General features: G+C 44.2%; 1 protein-coding gene across 1 annotated transcript in view; it reads left to right on the forward strand.

Moving 5' to 3' along the window:
- Positions 1-2512: 2512 nt before the first annotated feature.
- LOC139397296 (voltage-dependent L-type calcium channel subunit alpha-1D-like) overlaps positions 2513-21267 on the forward strand; it is a gene marked incomplete at its 3' end in the record, with an annotated part of 45598 nt that continues 26843 nt past the window's right edge. Inside the window, exons 1-6 of the mRNA XM_071144091.1 lie at positions 2513-2596; positions 5646-5785; positions 6604-6756; positions 12603-12799; positions 15162-15265; positions 16979-17151. Coding sequence (XP_071000192.1) covers positions 2532-2596; positions 5646-5785; positions 6604-6756; positions 12603-12799; positions 15162-15265; positions 16979-17151 — 832 coding nt within the window. The remainder of the gene's footprint in view (positions 2597-5645; positions 5786-6603; positions 6757-12602; positions 12800-15161; positions 15266-16978; positions 17152-21267) is intronic.

A 21267-nucleotide genomic window follows, 5' to 3' on the forward strand; every position in this document is an offset into this window, starting at 1 on the left:
TTTGCATGAATGATTGATCACACTTTTGATTTCACATTGGATTGATTTTCTGTATATTTTGTTTATGTAATGTAAGTGTATTGCCCAATGTGAAAACTGTAATCGACAGGACTGGAGCATATTACTCTCAGCACTTCTAAGGGTGATTTGAAACACGTAGCTTGCATTGTTTGCTATTCGATTAACTGGTAGTTAAAACAACTAAATTGAAAAGTGATTAAACCAATGTTCTCATTACATTTGACAATTAACCTATATTTTGGATCAATGGTTGTGTGGTGAGAGATGTTTACAATCCAAATGACTGCACAATGACAGAGCTCTTATGAGTGTGAAGCAGCTAGCGCTGACTCAATCTCTGACCCCACAAGGTCTTCACTTGGAGATGCATCAGCTGCCCACTTCAAAGACTACTGGAGACGACTGTGTGTGTCTGTTGAAAACCTATGTCCTGGATGTGTGGTGGCTGAGGTTTAGTCTCTTCCAGACTTCTGTAATCTCACCCATAAAGCCGGCTCTCTCTTGGGAACGAGGATATCACTTATGTAGCTGGTTGTCCATCTTCTCCATGTCCTTTGTCATTCCTCTTTCCTCTGTGAAGCATGCTTGTTTGGTTGTGAAGCAGCTTCCTCTAGCCATCCATCCAATTATTTATTTATTTTATTTATTTAACCTTTATTTAACTAGGCCAGTCAGTCAAGAACACATTCTTATTTTCAATGACGGCCTAGGATCAGTGGGTTAACTGCCTTGTTCAGGGGCAGAACCATTTAGCCATTCATCGTATGAATAGATTATTTACCCACATTGTTGTCATCCTATCAGCCTCACAGGTTCATTTGCTCTGTCTCTATATTACTCTGAATTAGCTAATCCCTGTGTGAAAATGTCTGCTGTCTGGCTGCCTGTCTTTTATTGCTCTGTGAATATCAGTAGCATTACGTCCTGTTCTGTACTGAATCAACATTGAGGCAGAGAAGCAGAGGCTGCCTGGCTGGCTTTATGTCTCTTTAAAATCTGCTGTTGAATTATAAGAGCATACGGTTTGAATAAAGGGATATGCTCTCTGAACAGTATTACTGTGTAAGTGTAAAACTCATGCTGTTACCCCGGTAACATTTGAATTATGCAACAAACGGGAGATTGCATTTTCCTGATGTTGACTTTGTGCTCTGAGATGATTTCACTGAGTTTGGTGGTTTGGTGGTGGAGAAATGCGTTGCTATGACGATAGTGTTGAAAAGTCACAGAATCTGAGATTTTGTGCACCACGTTGTGTGACAGTCATTTCTGTCCGGTGTCTTGTGCAAGCCATTCTGCTTTGTTGAGTATATTGTTACCGCAGCACAAATCCAGACCTCATGTCCTGTCACCTGACAATCATCTGTCTGTGTGGCTCTGCACCATCATCATCGATCATCGTATAAATTACATTAATGTTGTTTTCACAAACCTTTTATCTGTCTATCTGGATTGACAACCTGTTCTCTCTCTCTCTCTCTCTCTCTCTCTCTCTCTCTCTCTCTCTCTCTCTCTTTCTCTTCCCCAGTACAGTTTAAACCTGTTCTCTTTCTCTCTCTCTCTCTCTCTCTCTCTCTCTCTCTCTCTCTCTCTCTCTCTCTCTCTCTCTCTCTCTTTCTCTGCCCCAGTACAGTTTAAACCTGTTCTCTCTCTCTCTCTCTCTCTCTCTCTCTCTCGCTCTCTTCTCCAGTACAGTTTAAACCTGCTCTTTCTCTCTCTCTCTCTCTCTCTCTCTCTCTCTCTCTCTCTCTCTCTCTCTCTCTCTCTCTCTCTCTCTCTCTTCCCCAGTACAGTTTAAACCTGTTCTCTCTCTTTTCCCCAGTACAGTTTAAACCTGTTCTCTATCTCTCTCTTCCCCAGTACAGTTTAAACCTGTTCTCTCTCTTTTCCCCAGTACAGTTTAAACCTGTTCTCTCTCTCTCTCTCTCTCTCTCTCTCTCTCTCTCTCTCTCTCTTCCCCAGTACAGTTTAAACCTGTTCTCTCTCTCTCTCTCTTCCCCAGTACAGTTTAAACCTGTTCTCTCTCTCTCTCTTCCCCAGTACAGTTTAAACCTGTTCTCTCTCTTTTCCCCAGTACAGTTTAAACCTGTTGGCTCAGGCATTACTTCCTGCTTACTGCACAATGAACCAATCAGACTTCTTTCTTTTAAAGAGTATTTGTTGTTTTTATTTATGCACTGTGTCCCCTATATTGTAAATTATGGCCGCCATTGCAAATATATATATGTTGTTTAATGATAATGTAGATGTATAGGTGTATGCCCCAGGAATACCCCAGGAAGACCCGAATCGCTCACCACACCGCCACCTTCGCTAATTCTTCCACCGCTGCTGAAAGAAAATCTGAGGGAAACACTGTTATTATTCACATCTGTGATGTCTAATGGCCCCCTCTGTCTTTTTTTCTCACCCTCACTTTCCCTCCCTCCCCACAGGAAACAGTAGAATATGCCTTCCTGATCATCTTTACGATAGAGACCTTTCTGAAGATCATAGCGTATGGTTTAGTCATGCATCAGAACTCCTACGTAAGGAATGGCTGGAACATGCTAGATTTTGTCATTGTCATAGTAGGGTAAGTACCACATTCCTCACACACATGCATGTACTCACACACACACACACACACTCAGGTGCGTACACACACACACACACGCGCATGCATGTACACACATGACTATGTCAGATCCTGCTGATGCCCAAGGCCCAAAATAAAGCCCAGTCTGGTGGACTGAATGAGCACTGAACACTGAAAGGTTACAAAAATGTTAACATAAACACAAGTATGTTGTAAGATGTTATGTAATGAAAAACACTGTAGAACACACAAACACACAGCAACATATTCAGAGAGAAAACACACATGCAACAATTCACCCTCCCTGTGTATCAGTCACTATTTGATCAAGAAGGATCATCGGCTTAAGTCTCTTCACCACATCCAGTAACAACAAGAGGCTCTGGCAATCACACACACACACACACACACACACACACACACACACACACACACACACACACACACACACACACACGGTAGTACCTCTGTGAATGACCTGAGATCCTGTTGTCTGTCACATGGTTTTAGGATTTGGGTTCTGGTCAGGAGGAAGTCACACACTCGCTTCTGATTTTAAAAAAGGAAATGGGAAAAAAATACTTAGTGTAGCCTACTACATAATGCTGGATCCCATGATACAGTACCAGTCAAAAGTTTGGGCACACCTACTCATTCAAGGGTTTTTCTTTATTTTTACTATTTTCTACACTGTAGAATATAAGTGAAGACATCAAAACTATGAAATAACACACATGGAATCTTGTACTAACCAAAAAATGTTTGAACAAATCAAAGCACCCCCACATCATCACACCTCCTCCTCCATGCTTCATGGTGGAAACCACACATGCAGAGATCATTTGTTCGCCTACTCTGCGTCTCACAAAGACACAGCGGTTGGAACCAAAAATCTCAAATTTGGATCAGACCAATGGACAGATTTCCACCGGTCTAATGTCCATTGCTCGTGTTTCTTGGCCCAAGCAAGTCTCTTCTTCTTATTGGTGTCCTTTAGTAGTGGTTTCTTTGAAGCATTTGACCATAAAGGACTGATTCACAGTCTCCTCTGAACAGTTGATGTTGAGATGTGTCTGTTATTTGTATTCTGTGAAGCATTTTCTGAGGCTGGTAGCTCTAATGAACTTATCCTCTGCAGTAAATGTAACTCTGGGTCTTCCTTTCCTGTGGAGGTCCTCATGAGAGCCAGTTTCATCATAGTGCTTGATGGTTTTTGCGACTGCACTTGAAGAAACTTTCATATTTCTTTACATTTTCTGCATTGACTGACTTTCATTTCTTAAAGTAATGATGGACTGTCATTTCTCTTTGCTTTTGCCACAATATGGACTTGGTCTTTTACCAAATAGGACTATCTTCTGTATACCACCACTATCTTGTCACAACACAACTGATTGACTCAAACGCATTAAGAAGGAAAGAAATGTACTTTTAACAAGGCACAGCTATTAATTGAAATGCATTCCATGTGACTACCTCATGAAGCTGGTTGAGAAAATGCCAAGAGTGTACAAAGCTGTCATCAAGGCAAAGGGTGGCTACTTTAAAGAATCTCAAATATAAAATATATTTTGATTTGTTAAACACTTTTTTGGTTACTACATGATTCCATATGTGTTATTTCATAGATTTGATGTCTTCACTATTATTGTACAATGTAGAAAATAGTACAAATAAAGAAAAACCCTTGAATGAGTAGGTTATATCTGGGAAGAGCTGAGCCTTCCTTGAAGGGTATTCTTCTCGTTATTTTCTCTCGTTTCAGTGGCTTTCTGTAATGGTAGTTGATATCATTTGAATTATATTTTCCTACACTCATTATTGACAGAAATATATAATTATATTGAGGGGTGTGTTGGCAGACAGACTCTGGGGTGTGTTAATCAGGGGAAACACACACACACACACACACAGAGACCTTGTGTGGTGGTCAGGGTGACGTTTATATCCTGCACAGCTTCCTCGTGGAGCTCCAGTGTAAACTGAGGACGAGGTGTGAAACACTGAATGTAAACATAGAGAGATAAAGGGGGATTAAACAACACGTTTCACTGCACCTGTTTGGTGTATGTGACAATAAAACACACACACCCATACACACTACAGTAGATGGCCCAGAAAATACCATTAAGATAAATCAAAGCTCTGTCACCTGATTCTCAGAGCTGTATGTTACAATGATGTCATCAATTTCTCTGTGTGTCTGACCTTTGTGATATTTCTCTCTCTCTCTCTCGTTCTCTCTCTCTCTCTCTTTCTCTCTCTCTCTCTCTCGGTCTCTCTCTCTCTTTCTATCTCTCTCTTTATCTCTCTCTCTCTCTCTCTCTCTCTCTCTCTCTCTTTATCTCTCTCTCTCTCTTTCTCTCTCTCTCTCGTTCTCTCTCTTTCTCTCTCTCTCTCTCTCTCTCTCTCTCTCTCTCTTTCTATCTCTCTCTCTCTCTCTCTCTCTCTCTCTCTTTATCTCTCTCTCTCTCTTTATCTCTCTCTCTCGTTCTCTCTCTTTCTCTCTCTCTCTCTCTCTCTCTCTCTCTCTCTTTCTATCTCTCTCTCTCTCTCTCTCTCTCTCTTTATCTCTCTCTCTCTCTTTATCTCTCTCTCTCGTTCTCTCTCTTTCTCTCTCTCTCTCTCTCTCTCTCTCTCTCTCGTTCTCTCTCTCTCTTTCTATCTCTCTCTTTATCTCTCTCTCTCTCTCTCTCTCTCTCTCTCTTTATCTCTCTCTCTCTCTTTATCTCTCTCTCTCGTTCTCTCTCGTTCTCTCTCTCTCTTTCTATCTCTCTCTTTATCTCTCTCTCTCTCTCTCTCTCTCTCTCTCTCTCTCTCTCTCTCTCTCTCTCTCTCTCTCTCTCTCTCTCTCTCTCTTTATCTCTCTCTCTCTCTCTGTCTCTCTCTCTCTTTATCTCTCTCTCTCTCTCTTTATCTCTCTCTCTCTCTCTTTATCTCTCTCTCTCTCTCTTTATCTCTCTCTCTCTCTCTCTCTCTCTCTCTCTCTCTCTTTCTCTCTCTCTCTCTCTCTTTATCTCTCCTTCCCCTCTCTCCTCCCTCACAGGTTGTTCAGTGTAGTTCTGGAGGTGATAACCAAAGAGGGTGATGCGGGGGCTCAGGGGGGTAAACCAGGAGGCTTTGACGTCAAGGCCCTCCGAGCATTCCGTGTGCTCCGCCCCCTCCGTCTTGTCTCAGGAGTACCCAGTGAGTCGCCATTGTGCCAGAACATGTCTTCACTATGGAGATATGTTACCATGTTTATACCATATGAAGAGTTTATTTCCAAAATGCCAAACACCAATTTTTCACATTTGTGTTTTTTCATCTTTTTAAAATATTGCTTATGGGTACCTTCATGTGTGTGTAAAATATTACTATTCTCAGATAATTCATTCATAGATTTTAGATGTGTATGAAAATGTTTTTGGGGCAAAATGCTATATATCCATTGTTTAGCTAGAATGGAATATTTGATTGTGATAATTGTTAGCTATCTTAAGATGAATGCACTTACTCAAAGTCACTCTGGATACGAGCTTCTGCTAAATGACTAACATGTCAAATGTTTTACATACAGATCCCATATGAGGTGGATATATAGCATTTTGGGAAAAATATGATTATTTGTCTCTCTGAAATGAAACCATCAAGTGAATGACTTAAAACAAATACATGTCATTGAACAACCCCGTTACATAATTAGAATGGTGTGTTTTTTCACTCTCTCTTTCATCATTTCTTTCAGCAATAAAAGCTCATTTACCTGCATTTCTGAAAATAAATATATAGCATTTTGGAATTAAAATCTTCATATGTCTCTAGTTCAATGTGACGTTTTCATTGATACCTGTGCACAGTCTGAAATCCATAGGCATAAACATCAATAAATAGTTTAGAATTAGGTTCGTTATGTCCGCATAGCATTATACTGTGTGTGTGTGTGTGTGTGTGTGTGTGTGTGTGTGTGTGTGTGTGTGTGTGTGTGTGTGTGTATCTGAGCCCTCTCTCTCTGTCTCTGTCAGGTTTACAGGTAGTGTTGAACGCCATCATTAAAGCCATGGTTCCTCTGCTCCACATCGCTCTGCTAGTCCTCTTCGTCATCATCATCTATGCCATCATCGGCTTGGAACTCTTCATCGGCAAGATGCACGCCACTTGCTACCTGGTGGGCACCGGTAAGGCCCTGCGTCCGTAATCTGTCCATCTCAGTCCTCCTCTGTCTGTCACAAGTTAAACTCTTTCCATATTTTGATGCACGTCAGCTCTACATAAAAAGACAGACAAAAGTTATGCTGCATTTAGATGATGGATGCAAAAGAAAGTTGTACCAGTCGGAATAGCGGGACAAGAAAGCAAGGAAGATGGTGCCGGAAAAAGCAAGCCTGCACAATGGTGTGTGTTGCTATAGTGATTTCAGTAAACAATCAGTGCAAATCAACATCCGGTAGAAAACAATGCTATGGCAGACGGCAAAAGTTTCAATATTTTAACTCTGGCGGCAGTCCTGTCTACCGTGGTGGCTGAAGGCATTCACCGCCAGCCCCCAGCGGCATTTAGGTCATTCTCTCATTGAAACCAATGACATCCTGTCTACCGTGGTGGCTGAAGGCATTCACCGCCAGCCCTCAGCGGCATCTGGGTCGTTCTCTCATTGAAACCAATGGCATCCTGTCTACCGTGGTGGCTGAAGGCATTCACCGCCAGCCCTCAGCGGCATCTGGGTCGTTCTCTCATTGAAACCAATGGCATCCTGTCTACCGTGGTGGCTGAAGGCATTCACCGCCAGCCCTCAGCGGCATCTGGGTCGTTCTCTCATTGAAACCAATGGCATCCTGTCTACCGTGGTGGCTGAAGGCATTCACCGCCAGCCCTCAGCGGCATCTGGGTCGTTCTCTCATTGAAACCAATGGCATCCTGTCTACCGTGGTGGCTGAAGGCATTCACCGCCAGCCCCCAGCGGCATTTAGGTCGTTCTCTCATTGAAACCAATGGCATCCTGTCTACCGTGGTGGCTGAAGTCATTCATCGCCAGCCCTCAGCGGCATCTGGGTCGTTCTCTCATTGAAACCAATGGCATCCTGTCTACCGTGGTGGCTGAAGGCATTCACCGCCAGCCCCCAGCGGCATTTAGGTCGTTCTCTCATTGAAACCAATGGCATCCTGTCTACCGTGGTGGCTGAAGTCATTCATCGCCAGCCCTCAGCGGCATCTGGGTCGTTCTCTCATTGAAACCAATGGCATCCTGTCTACCGTGGTGGCTGAAGGCATTCACCGCCATCCCTCAGCGGCATTTAGGTCGTTCTCTCATTGAAATCAATGGCATCCTGTCTACCGTGGTGGCTGAAGGCATTCACCGCCAGCCCCCAGAGGCATCTAGGTCGTTCTCTCATTGAAACCAATGGCATCCTGTTTGCCATCTACCTCGTGCATCTAAACGCAGCATTACTGATAACCAATACTGTAGAAAAACACTAGGCTCAATCCTTTTGTGACTGATATGAATCATCTGTCTGTACAAACCCTAAGACTTCAGTCACTCACTAGTTGAAATCAGCTTTGATTCAATATTTAATCTGCTGACAATCATGACCCTTATTCTAGCACTCAGTCCCTGAATATGAATGAATATGAATGAATATTACTTCCAGTCAATCAGGGGGATCTATATGAAACATGTATATGAAAGCTAGATGACATTGTTTCATTTCTCAGCTACAATAATCTGGTTTAATAGTGGGGAGTTGATGGACAACATGTGTATTGCTCTTTCTCTTTGTTACTTGCTTGTTTACATCCCTGTGGTAGTTTAGAAGCAGCAATACAGGGCAGGGTAGACCCAGATCTCTGCTAGCTGTAATCCGGGGCTCTATGCTGATGTTTGCCCTTGAGAAAGGCACCTACCTGGGACTCCTTCTCATCATCATGCTATTAGAAGCGATTATGGATGAAAGGAGATGTAAGCCATGTCAGTTGAGCAGATGAAGTGGAACTGCAGGGGGTGAATTTATGAATGTAATGTGTGTGATTATGAATGTAATGTGTGTGATTATGAATGTAATGTGTGTCATTATGAATGTAATGTGTGTGATTATGAATGTAATGTGTGTGATTATGAATGTAATGTGTGTGATTATGAATGTAATGTGTGTGTGATTATGAATGTAATGTGTGTGATTATGAATGTAATGTGTGTGATTATGAATGTAATGTGTGTGATTATGAATGTAATGTGTGTCATTATGAATGTAATGTGTGTGATTATGAATGTAATGTGTGTGATTATGAATGTAATGTGTGTGTGATTATGAATGTAATGTGTGTGATTATGAATGTAATGTGTGTGATTATGAATGTAATGTGTGTGTGATTATGAATGTAATGTGTGTGATTATGAATGTAATGTGTGTGTGATTATGAATGTAATGTGTGTGTGATTATGAATGTAATATGTGTGTGATTATGAATGTAATATGTGTGATTATGAATGTAATGTGTGTGTGATTATGAATGTAATGTGTGTGTGATTATGAGTGTAATGTGTGTGATTATGAATGTAATGTGTGTGATTATGAATGTAATGTGTGTGATTATCAAATCAAATCAAATTTATTTATATAGCCCTTCGTACATCAGCTGATATCTCAAAGTGCTGTACAGAAACCCAGCCTAAAACCCCAAACAGAAAGCAATGCAGGTGTAGAAGCATGGTGGCTAGGAAAAACTCCCTAGAAAGGCCAAAACCTAGGAAGAAACCTAGAGAGGAACCAGGCTATGTGGGGTGGCCAGTCCTCTTCTGGCTGTGCCGGGTGGAGATTATAACAGAACATGGCCAAGATGTTCAAATGTTCATAAATGACCAGCATGGTCGAATAATAAGCAGCAGCACGGTCAGGTGGACTGGGGACAGCAAGGAGTCATCATGTCAGGTAGTCCTGGGGCATGGTCCTAGGGCTCAGGTCAGTTGAAACTGGAGCAGCAGCACGGCCAGGTGGACTGGGGACAGCAAGGAGTCATCATGTCAGGTAGTCCTGGGGCATGGTCCTAGGGCTCAGGTCCTCCGAGAGAGAGAAAGAAAGAGAGAAGGAGAGAATTAGAGAATGCACACTTAGATTCACACAGGACACCGAATAGGACAGGAGAAGTACTCCAGATATAACAGACTGACCCTAGCCCCCCGACACATAAACTACTGCAGCATAAATACTGGAGGCTGAGACAGGAGGGGTCAGGAGACACTGTGGCCCCATCCGAGGACACCCCCGGACAGGGCCAAACAGGAAGGATATAACCCCACCCACTTTGCCAAAGCACAGCCCCCACACCACTAGAGGGATATCTTCAACCACCAACTTACCATCCTGAGACAAGGCTGAGTATAGCCCACAAAGATCTCCACCATGGCACAACCCAAGGGGGGGCGCCAACCCAGACAGGATGACCACATCAGTGAATCAACCCACTCAGGTGACGCACCCCTTCCAGGGACGGCATGAGAGAGCCCCAGTAAGCCAGTGACTCAGCCCCTGTAATAGGGTTAGAAGCAGAGAATCCCAGTAGAAAGAGGGGAACCGGCCAGGCAGAGACAGCAAGGGCGGTTTGTTGCTCCAGAGCCTTTCCGTTCACCTTCCCACTCCTGGGCCAGACTACACTCAATCATATGACCCACTGAAGAGATGAGTCTTCAGTAAAGACTTAAAGGTTGAGACCGAGTTTGCGTCTCTGACATGGGTAGGCAGACCGTTCCATAAAAATGGAGCTCTATAGGAGAAAGCCCTGCCTCCAGCTGTTTGCTTAGAAATTCTAGGGACAATTAGGAGGCCTGCGTCTTGTGACCGTAGCGTACGTGTAGGTATGTACGGCAGGACCAAATCAGAGCGATAGGTAGCAGTAAAACCTTGAAATCAGCCCTTGCTTTGACAGGAAGCCAGTGTAGGGAGGCTAGTACTGGAGTAATATGATCACATTTTTTGGTTCTAGTCAGGATTCTAGCAGCCGTATTTAGCACTAACTGAAGTTTATTTAGTGCTTTATCCAGGTAGCCGGAAAGTAGAGCATTGCAGTAGTCTAACCTAGAAGTGACAAAAGCATGGATTAATTTTTCTGCATCATTTTTGGACAGAACGTTTCTGATTTTTGCAATGTTACGTAGATGGAAAAAAGCTGTCCTTGAAATGGTCTTGATACGTTCTTCAAAAGAGAGATCAGGGTCCAGAGTAACGCCGAGGTCCTTCACAGTTTTATTTGAGACGACTGTACAACCATTAAGATTAATTGTCAGATTCAACAGAAGATCTCTTTGTTTCTTGGGACCTAGAACAAGCATCTCTGTTTTGTCCGAAAAAAAGTAGAAAGTTTGCAGCCATCCACTTCCTTATGTCTGAAACACATGCTTCTAGCAAGTGCAATTTTGGGGCTCCACCATGTTTCATTGAAATGTACAGCTGTGTGTCATCCGCATAGAAGTGAAAGTTAACATTATGTTTTCGAATAACATCCCCAAGAGGTAAAATATATAGTGAAAACAATAGTGGTCCTAAAACGGAACCTTGAGGAACACCGAAATTTACAGTTGATTTGTCAGAGGACAAACCATTCACAGAGACAAACTGATATCTTTCCGACAGATAAGATCTAAACCAGGCCAGAACTTGTCCGTGTAGACCAATTTGGGTTTCCAATCTCTCCAAAAGAATGTGGTGATCGATGGTATCAAAAGCAGCACTAAGGTCTAGGAGCACGAGGACAGATGCCGAGCCTCGGTCCGATGCCATTAAAATGTCATTTACCACCTTCACAAGTGCCGTCTCAGTGCTATGATGGGGTCTAAAACCAGACTGAAGCATTTCGTATACATTCTTTGTCTTCAGGAAGGCAGTGAGTTGCTGCGCAACAGCCTTTTCTTAAATTTTTGAGAGGAATGGAAGATTCGATATTGGCCGATAGTTTTTTATATTTTCTGGGTCAAGGTTTGGCTTTTTCAAGAGAGGCTTTATTACTGCCACTTTTAGTGAGTTTGGTACACATCCGGTGTAAGCCATGTCAGTTGAGCAGATGAAGTGGAACTGCAGAGGGTGAATTTATGAATGTAATGTGTGTGATTATGAATGTAATGTGTGTGATTATGAATGTAATGTGTGTGATTATGAATGTAATGTGTGTGTGATTATGAATGTAATGTGTGTGATTATGAATGTAATGTGTGTGATTATGAATGTAATGTGTGTGATTATGAATGTAATGTGTGTGTGATTATGAATGTAATGTGTGTGTGTGATTATGAATGTAATGTGTGTGTGATTATGAATGTAATGTGTGTGTGTGATTATGAATGTAATGTGTGTGTGTGATTATGAATGTAATGTGTGTGATTATGAATGTAATGTGTGTGTGTGTGATTATGAATGTAATGTGTGTGTGTGATTATGAATGTAATGTGTGTGTGTGATTATGAATGTAATATGTGTGATTATGAATGTAATGTGTGTGTGTGATTATGAATGTATTGTGTGTGATTATGAATGTAATTTGCATGCAACATCAGCAGGGAGTTAGGGACAGTGAGAAAGGTTGTGTGTGTGTGTGTGTGTGTGCGTGTGTGTGTGTGTGTGTGTGTGTGTGTGTGTGTGTGTGTGTGTGTGTGTGAGAGAGAGAGAGAGAGAAAAAATGCCTCTGATGTGCTAGTGTCCCATAAGAATACTGTGTTAAACACTGTACTGCACACTATACATGTATACATATAAAATGTGTATCTGTAAACAAGAGTATGTAAGCTAAACTAGACGAAATGGTTTGCTTTATAAAGGAATAAAAAGCCACACTTCTCTGTGCGTCCAAGTGTTTTTTCACACCTCTGACTGTATTTGATATTCTTGTTGCCCTCTGATGTTTTGTGTCATTGTTTACTAAGCTGGCATTCCATGCGGTGCGTTATTGTTGTCCATGTTTAGTAACTTCTAACTATTCTCCTTCCCTCTTTCTCCCATATCTCTCCCTTCCCCTCTCTCTTTCTATATCCCTGTAGGCATTCTGGCAGAGGAGGAGCCTGTTCCGTGTGCAGTGTCAGGCCATGGGCGCCAGTGCATGATGAATGGGACTGTGTGTAGAGAGGGATGGCATGGCCCCAACGGTGGCATCACCAACTTTGACAACTTCCTGTTTGCCATGCTTACTGTTTTCCAGTGTATCACCATGGAGGGCTGGACTGATGTTCTCTACTGGGTGAGGCTGCTGCTTCATGAACCACACCCAGCTAGCAACTAGTTAGCCATCTCTACTCACAGTAACACAGAGGTTTCAACAGGGTTAGCTTAGCGTCATCGCTAATACTGGATGAGCTCCAATCAAATCCAACCTATAGAACCTATAACATGTCAGACTAGAGGTCTCCAACTTCTTGGACCCGTACCAAGATGAACCTGGGGCTTTCCCATTCGGAGCTGATATGCATGAATACATTTTTAAAATATAGAAACACGTTCCGAACGGACCCGAGGACAACTAGACTAGTATAGACCTAGTCGGATCCAGACCCGGGTCAAATCCGAGTGAGGGAAGCAGCAGAAAAGTGTTTAAGCTACTTTATTAACCAGAGTTGATAAAGTGTGAGGTAGAGAGAGGTGACGCTCTAGCAGGGGCTGTGCTGTGTGTAGGCTACTGTGAATGTGAGCGAGTGACACAGGGAGGAGGGAGGGAGAGACGACAGAGCAATCAACCAAGCCGGCTTGTGCTATAGTATACTAATAGCTGCCATATCTAGGTTATTTATCATTCAATATGATTACGTAGTACCTGTCTTGACTGTATTAAGTTGGGAGAAGCTAGTTACGCTAGCTAGCTAGGTAGCTAGGCTAATTGATGCTGCACTCGTCCTACACACTTAAACAAACATCAGCTCCATTCAGAATATAAAGTAGCAGCCTACCTGTTCTCGGTTGTCGTAGCCTATCCTTTTTTCTCTCACTTTCTCTATCTCTCACTTTCTCTCTCTCTCACTTTCTCTCTCTCTCACTTTCTCCCTCTCTCTCTCTCTGTCCCCTAACCCTACCGCTGTCCCTGAACCCTGAACCCTGTCCCTGAACCATACCCCTGTCCCTGAACCCTATCCCCTAATCCTACCACTGTCTCTGAACTCTGAACCCTACCTGTGTCCCTGAACCCTATTCCTGTCCCTGAACCCTGAACCATGAACCATACCCCTGTCCCTGAACCGTACCCCTGTCTCTGAACCCTATTCCTGTCCCTGAACCCTGTCCCTGAACCCTATTCATATTCCTGTCCCTGAACCATAACCCTGTCCCTGAACCATACCCCTGTCCCTGAACCCTACCCCTGAACCCTGAACCCTATTCCTGTCCCTGAACCCTAACCCTGAACCCTACCCCTGTCCCTGAACCCTACCCCTGAACCCTACCCCTGAACCCTTTTCCTGTCCCTGAATCCTACCCCTGAACCATACCCCTGTCCCTGAACCCTACCCCTGTCCCTGAACCATACCCCTGAACCCTAACCCTATTCCTGTCCCTGAACCATACCCCTGAACCCTATTCCTGTCCCTGAACCCTACCCCTGAACCATACCCCTGTCCCTGAACCCTATTCCTGTCCCTGAACCCTACCCCTGAACCCTATTCCTGTCCCTGAACCCTACCCCTGAACCCTATTCCTGTCCCTGAACCCTACCCCTGTCCCTGAACCCTATTCCTGTCCCTGAACCCTACCCCTGAACCCTACCCCTGTCCCTGAACCCTATTCCTGCTCCATCTCTTCTTTCCTCTTACTCTCTTGCTTTCTCTTCTCTTCTGTCTGACTCTCCCTCCCGCTCTATCAGTACTGCCCTCTCTTCTTTTCGTTCATGTACCAGTTACCATGGTGATGCGATGCTAATGAAGCCATGGATGGGGTGAAGGTGACAATGCGAGTGGAGGAAAGACGCAGCCACTCAACAGACATGAAAGGGATGGAGTGGGAGCTGAACACAGAGGAGGAATGGAGAGATGATTGGCAGATATTTGACCTCCCCTCCCCTCTATCTATGGTCTGCTCACACATCTATACTCTCCTGTGTGTAGTGTCCTGAGAGACAGATTCTTTATAGCAGTGGTGGGAAATCTTTTCTGCGCTGTGGGTGCAGGATTTTGCTCCAGCCAACTGTAACACAACCTGATTCATAGTCTTCATCAACAAATGAGCTGTGTTACTGTTTTGGGTGAAGTAAAAGCCTGCACACACACTTGTCTTAAAGAGAGAGTCACTGAAAAGAGGAAATAACACAACTTACTTACATACTTGTGTATGTAAACTTCTGACCCACTGGAATTGTGATACAGTGAATTAGAAGTGAAATAATCTGTCTGTAAACAATTGTTGGAAAAATTACTTGCACAAAGTAGATGTCTTAACCGACTTGCCAAAACTATAGTTTGTTAACAAGAAATTTGTGGAGTGGTTGAAAAACTAGTTTTAATGACTCCAACCTAAGTGTATGTAAACTTCCCACTTCAACTGTAGGTGGCTGATCTAGTTTTCCCAGGAACTTCACGATTGTCCTCTAAAGCTAACTGTGACTGTTTTTGTTGTTTCAGATGAATGATGCCATGGGCTTTGAGTTGCCCTGGGTTTACTTCGTCAGTCTGGTCATCTTCGGCTCCTTCTTCGTTCTCAACCTGGTTCTGGGAGTTTTAAGCGGGTAAGACATTAGAATCATCATTGTCCTATATACTGAACATATGCACACATACAGTGCCTTGCGAAAGTATTCGGCCCCCTTGAACTTTGCGACATTTTGCCACATTTCAGGCTTCAAACATAAAGATATAAAACTGTATTTTTTTGTGAAGAATCAACAACAAGTGGGACACAATCATGAAGTGGAACGACATTTATTGGATATTTCAAAAACAAATCAAAAACTGAAAAATTGGGCGTGCAAAATTATTCAGCCCCCTTAAGTTAATACTTTGTAGCGCCACCTTTTGCTGCGATTACAGCTGTAAGTCGCTTGGGGTATGTCTCTATCAGTTTTGCACATCGAGAGACTGACATTTTTTCCCATTCATCCTTGCAAAACAGCTCGAGCTCAGTGAGGTTGGATGGAGAGCATTTGTGAACAGCAGTTTTCAGTTCTTTCCACAGATTCTCGATTTGATTCAGGTCTGGACTTTGACTTGGCCATTCTAACACCTGGATATGTTTATTTTTGAACCATTCCATTGTAGATTTTGCTTTATGTTTTGGATCATTGTCTTGTTGGAAGACAAATCTCCGTCCCAGTCTCAGGTCTTTTGCAGACTCCATCAGGTTTTCTTCCAGAATGGTCCTGTATTTGGCTCCATCCATCTTCCCATCAATTTTAACCATCTTCCCTGTCCCTGCTGAAGAAAAGCAGGCCCAAACCATGATGCTGCCACCACCATGTTTGACAGTGGGGATGGTGTGTTCAGCTGTGTTGCTTTTACGCCAAACATAACGTTTTGCATTGTTGCCAAAAAGTTCAATTTTGGTATCATCTGACCACAGCACCTTCTTCCACATGTTTGGTGTGTCTCCCAGGTGGCTTGTGGCAAACTTGAAACAACACTTTTTATGGATATCTTTAAGAAATGGCTTTCTTCTTGCCACTCTTCCATAAAGGCCAGATTTGTGCAATATACGACTGATTGTTGTCCTATGGACAGAGTCTCCCACCTCAGCTGTAGATCTCTGCAGTTCATCCAGAGTGATCATGGGCCTCTTGGCTGCATCTCTGATCACTCTTCTCCTTGTATTAGCTGAAAGTTTAGAGGGACGGCCAGGTCTTGGTAGATTTGCAGTGGTCTGATACTCCTTCCATTTCAATATTATCGCTTGCACAGTGCTCCTTGGGATGTTTAAAGCTTGGGAAATCTTTTTGTATCCAAATCCGGCTTTAAACTTCTTCACAACAGTATCTCGGGCCTGCCTGGTGTGTTCCTTGTTCTTCATGATGCTCTCTGCGCTTTTAACGGACCTCTGAGACTATCACAGTGCAGGTGCATTTATACGGAGACTTGATTACACACAGGTGGATTGTATTTATCATCATTAGTCATTTAGGTCAACATTGGATCATTCAGAGATCCTCACTGAACTTCTGGAGAGAGTTTGCTGCACTGAAAGTAAAGGGGCTGAATCATTTTGCACGCCCAATTTTTCGTTCCACTTCATGATTGTGTCCCACTTGTTGTTGATTCTTCACAAAAAAATACAGTTTTATATCTTTATGTTTGAAGCCTGAAATGTGGCAAAAGGTCGCAAAGTTCAAGGGGGCCGAATACTTTCGCAAGGCACTGTACACACACACGAGAGTGCACACACAGAAATACACACATAGAGGGAACAGGTTTCTGAGGTTTTGTCTTTGTGTGTGTGTGTCCGTCCACAGAGAGTTTTCCAAGGAGAGAGAGAAGGCCAAGGCTCGTGGAGACTTCCAGAAGCTGAGAGAGAAGCAGCAGCTGGAGGAGGATCTGAAGGGCTACCTGGACTGGATCACTCAGGCCGAGGACATCGACCCTGAGAATGACGAGGAGGGGGACGAGGAGGGGGGAAAACGCATCCGTGAGTCCTCCTACCTCACCACCCCCTTCACATCTCATTCCCCTCTGTTCTCCTACCTCACCACCTCCTTCACATCTCATTCCCCTCTGTTCTCCTACCTCACCACCCCCTTCACATCTCATTCCCCTCTGTTCTCCTACCTCACCACCTCCTTCACATCTCATTCCCCTCTGTTCTCCTACCTCACCACCTCTTTCACATATCATTCCCCTACTGTTCTACCACCTCACCACACCCTTCACATCTCATTCCCCTCTGTTCTCCTACCTCACCACCTCCTTCACATCTCATTCCCCTCTGTTCTCCTACCTCACCACCCCCTTCACATCTCATTCCCCTCTGTTTTCCTACCTCACCACCTCCTTCACATCTCATTCCCCTCTGTTCTCCTACCTCACCACCCCCTTCACATCTCATTCCCCTCTGTTCTCCTACCTCACCACCTCCTTCACATCTCATTCCCCTCTGTTCTCCTACCTCACCACCCCCTTCACATCTCATTCCCCTCTGTTCTCCTACCTCACCACCCCCTTCACATCTCATTCCCCTCTGTTCTCCTACCTCACCACCTCCTTCACATCTCATTCCCCTCTGTTCTCCTACCTCACCACCTCCTTCACATCTCATTCCCCTCTGTTCTCCTACCTCACCACCCCCTTCACATCTCATTCCCCTCTGTTCTCCTACCTCACCACCCCCTTCACATCTCATTCCCCTCTGTTCTCCTACCTCACCACCTCCTTCACATCTCATTCCCCTCTGTTCTCCTACCTCACCACCCCCTTCACATCTCATTCCCCTCTGTTCTCCTACCTCACCACCCCCTTCACATCTCATTCCCCTCTGTTCTCCTACCTCACCTCCTCCTTCACATCTCATTCCCCTCTGTTCTCCTACCTCACCACCCCCTTCACATCTCATTCCCCTCTGTTCTCCTACCTCACCACCCCCTTCACATCTCATTCCCCTCTGTTCTCCTACCTCACCACCCCCTTCACATCTCATTCCCCTCTGTTTTCCTACCTCACCACCTCCTTCACATCTCATTCCCCTCTGTTCTCCTACCTCACCACCCCCTTCACATCTCATTCCCCTCTGTTCTCCTACCTCACCACCCCCTTCACATCTCATTCCCCTCTGTTTTCCTACCTCACCACCTCCTTCACATCTCATTCCCCTCTGTTCTCCTACCTCACCACCCCCTTCACATCTCATTCCCCTCTGTTCTCCTACCTCACCACCCCCTTCACATCTCATTCCCCTCTGTTCTCCTACCTCACCACCCCCTTCACATCTCATTCCCCTCTGTTCTCCTACCTCACCACCTCCTTCACATCTCATTCCCCTCTGTTCTCCTACCTCACCACCCCCTTCACATCTCATTCCCCTCTGTTCTCCTACCTCACCACCTCCTTCACATCTCATTCCCCTACTGTTCTACCACCTCACCACACCCTTCACATCTCATTCCCCTCTGTTCTCCTACCTCACCACCTCCTTCACATCTCATTCCCCTCTGTTCTCCTACCTCACCACCCCCTTCACATCTCATTCCCCTCTGTTCTCCTACCTCACCACCCCCTTCACATCTCATTCCCCTCTGTTCTCCTACCTCACCACCTCCTTCACATCTCATTCCCCTCTGTTCTCCTACCTCACCACCCCCTTCACATCTCATTCCCCTCTGTTCTCCTACCTCACCACCTCCTTCACATATCATTCCCCTACTGTTCTACCACCTCACCACACCCTTCACATCTCATTCCCCTCTGTTCTCCTACCTCACCACCCCCTTCACATCTCATTCCCCTCTGTTTTCCTACCTCACCACCTCCTTCACATCTCATTCCCCTCTGTTCTCCTACCTCACCACCCCCTTCACATCTCATTCCCCTCTGTTCTCCTACCTCACCACCTCCTTCACATCTCATTCCCCTCTGTTCTCCTACCTCACCACCTCCTTCACATCTCATTCCCCTCTGTTCTCCTACCTCACCACCCCCTTCACATCTCATTCCCCTCTGTTCTCCTACCTCACCACCTCCTTCACATCTCATTCCCCTCTGTTCTCCTACCTCACCACCCCCTTCACATCTCATTCCCCTCTGTTTTCCTACCTCACCACCTCCTTCACATCTCATTCCCCTCTGTTCTCCTACCTCACCACCTCCTTCACATCTCATTCCCCTCTGTTCTCCTACCTCACCACCCCCTTCACATCTCATTCCCCTCTGTTCTCCTACCTCACCACCCCCTTCACATCTCATTCCCCTCTGTTCTACTTAGGTTTAGATGTTATTAGGATCCCTATTAGCCGACGCCAATGGCGACAGCTAGTCTTACTGGGGTCCGACACAAAGGAGAAGACATACCAAATAAAATACATTACAACTGACATACATTTAGAAGATTAACATGTATTGTGTGTGTTCGTCTATCACTTCCACATACATGTCAGTACATACACACAACAAGTAGGTCACATGGGGGAGAGGCGTGAGGTGTTGCTTTATTTGTTTTTTGAAACCAGGTTTGCGGTTCACTTGTGCTATATAAGATGGAAGGGAGTTCCATTCAATCATGGGTCTGTATAATACTGTATGTTTCCTTTAATTTGTTCTGGACCTGGGGACTGTGAAAAGACCCCTGGTGGCATGTCTGGTAGGATAAGTGTGTGTGTCAGTGCTGTGTGTAAGTTCACTACAACAATTTCTTATAAAAACAACAAGTGATGCAGGACTTGCTTTATGGAGTGTGGTGTCAAAAAAAACAATATCTTTCTCACCGGACAGACCTCTCCCCATCATTACAACCATTGAATCAATATGTTTTGATCCTGAAAGTTTACAATCTATGGTCAAACCAAGTAATTTAGCCCTCTCAACTTGTTCAACAGCCACACCATTCATTACCAGATACAGCTGAGGTCTAGAACTTGTACCAAATACAATGCTCTTAGTTTTAGAGACGTTCAGGACCAGTTCTTTACTGGCCACTAGGGCTGACACCATTTAGTCGACTGGTCGATTGTTTGGTCGATAGGCTGTTGGTCGACCCAGATTTCTTTAGTCGAGCAGTCAACATGTTCTTATTTTTTCATGGTGCACAAGACACCTGTCTGATTCTCAGTGGTCTAATCCACTGCGGAGGCCACGAGGATGGTACTTCACACTAAGATGTGATACTGGAACTGTATATGACTATATTATGTCAAAATAGTGTTGCAAATCTAATATTTTGAATATTATTTTATAACAAATGTGATTTCTCCTGCGTTGGATACAGTCACTGTCCACAGTTCTGAAACTTCATGTTCAGTGCGCCGTAGAATTGTCGCCTTTCCCTATGCATAATAGCAACGTTAAGCAGCATATTGGTGTTGAGAACAATGTGGCGGAGGCTGCAGCGACGTTAGATGAGAACAGCCCTGGCCTTAGTTGTCTAACGAAAGTGAGAGAGAGAGGAAACCCCATCTTAATTAGGTCTATAATCAACAGCCTAACTGTTAAATGTACCTGGCTTTATAAATCATCCATATCTACAGAAATAAGACAGAACCTGCTACTGTTTGAGTGTTTGTTTAATAGCCTACTGATTCTGTGAGCGCCAAGTCTCATGCAACGGAAAAATGTTGGATAAAGCAATTTCACAGCTGCTTTTAATATTTGCTATGTTGTAATAAAGCCTTAAAAAAATTGTTACAACAGACTGGTGTTACTTTGAATGTATTTAGTGTTGTTTACACTGTTCCAAACAGGCAGAAACAGGATGTCATCTAACAGCACCTGTTTGTCACAGATAATATGCACGCAGCTCTCGCTCCTATACATTCATTCTTTGAAATGCAATCAAGCGTTTTAGTTGTTTTATTTTATTTTGAATTTACCCCTTTTTCTCCCCAATTTCGTGGTATCCAATTGTTAGTAGTTACTGTCTTGTCTCGTCGCTACAACTCCCGTACGGTTTCGGGAGAGACGAAGGTCGAGAGACATGCATCCTCCGAAACACAACCCAACCAAGCCTCACTGCTTCTTAACACAGCGCACATCCAACCCGGAAGCCAGCCGCACCAATGTGTCGGAGGAAACACCGTGCACCTGGCGACCTGGTTAGCGT

The sequence above is a fragment of the Oncorhynchus clarkii genome, unplaced genomic scaffold (assembly GCF_045791955.1).
Source record: "Oncorhynchus clarkii lewisi isolate Uvic-CL-2024 unplaced genomic scaffold, UVic_Ocla_1.0 unplaced_contig_9873_pilon_pilon, whole genome shotgun sequence".
NCBI lineage: Eukaryota > Metazoa > Chordata > Actinopteri > Salmoniformes > Salmonidae > Oncorhynchus > Oncorhynchus clarkii.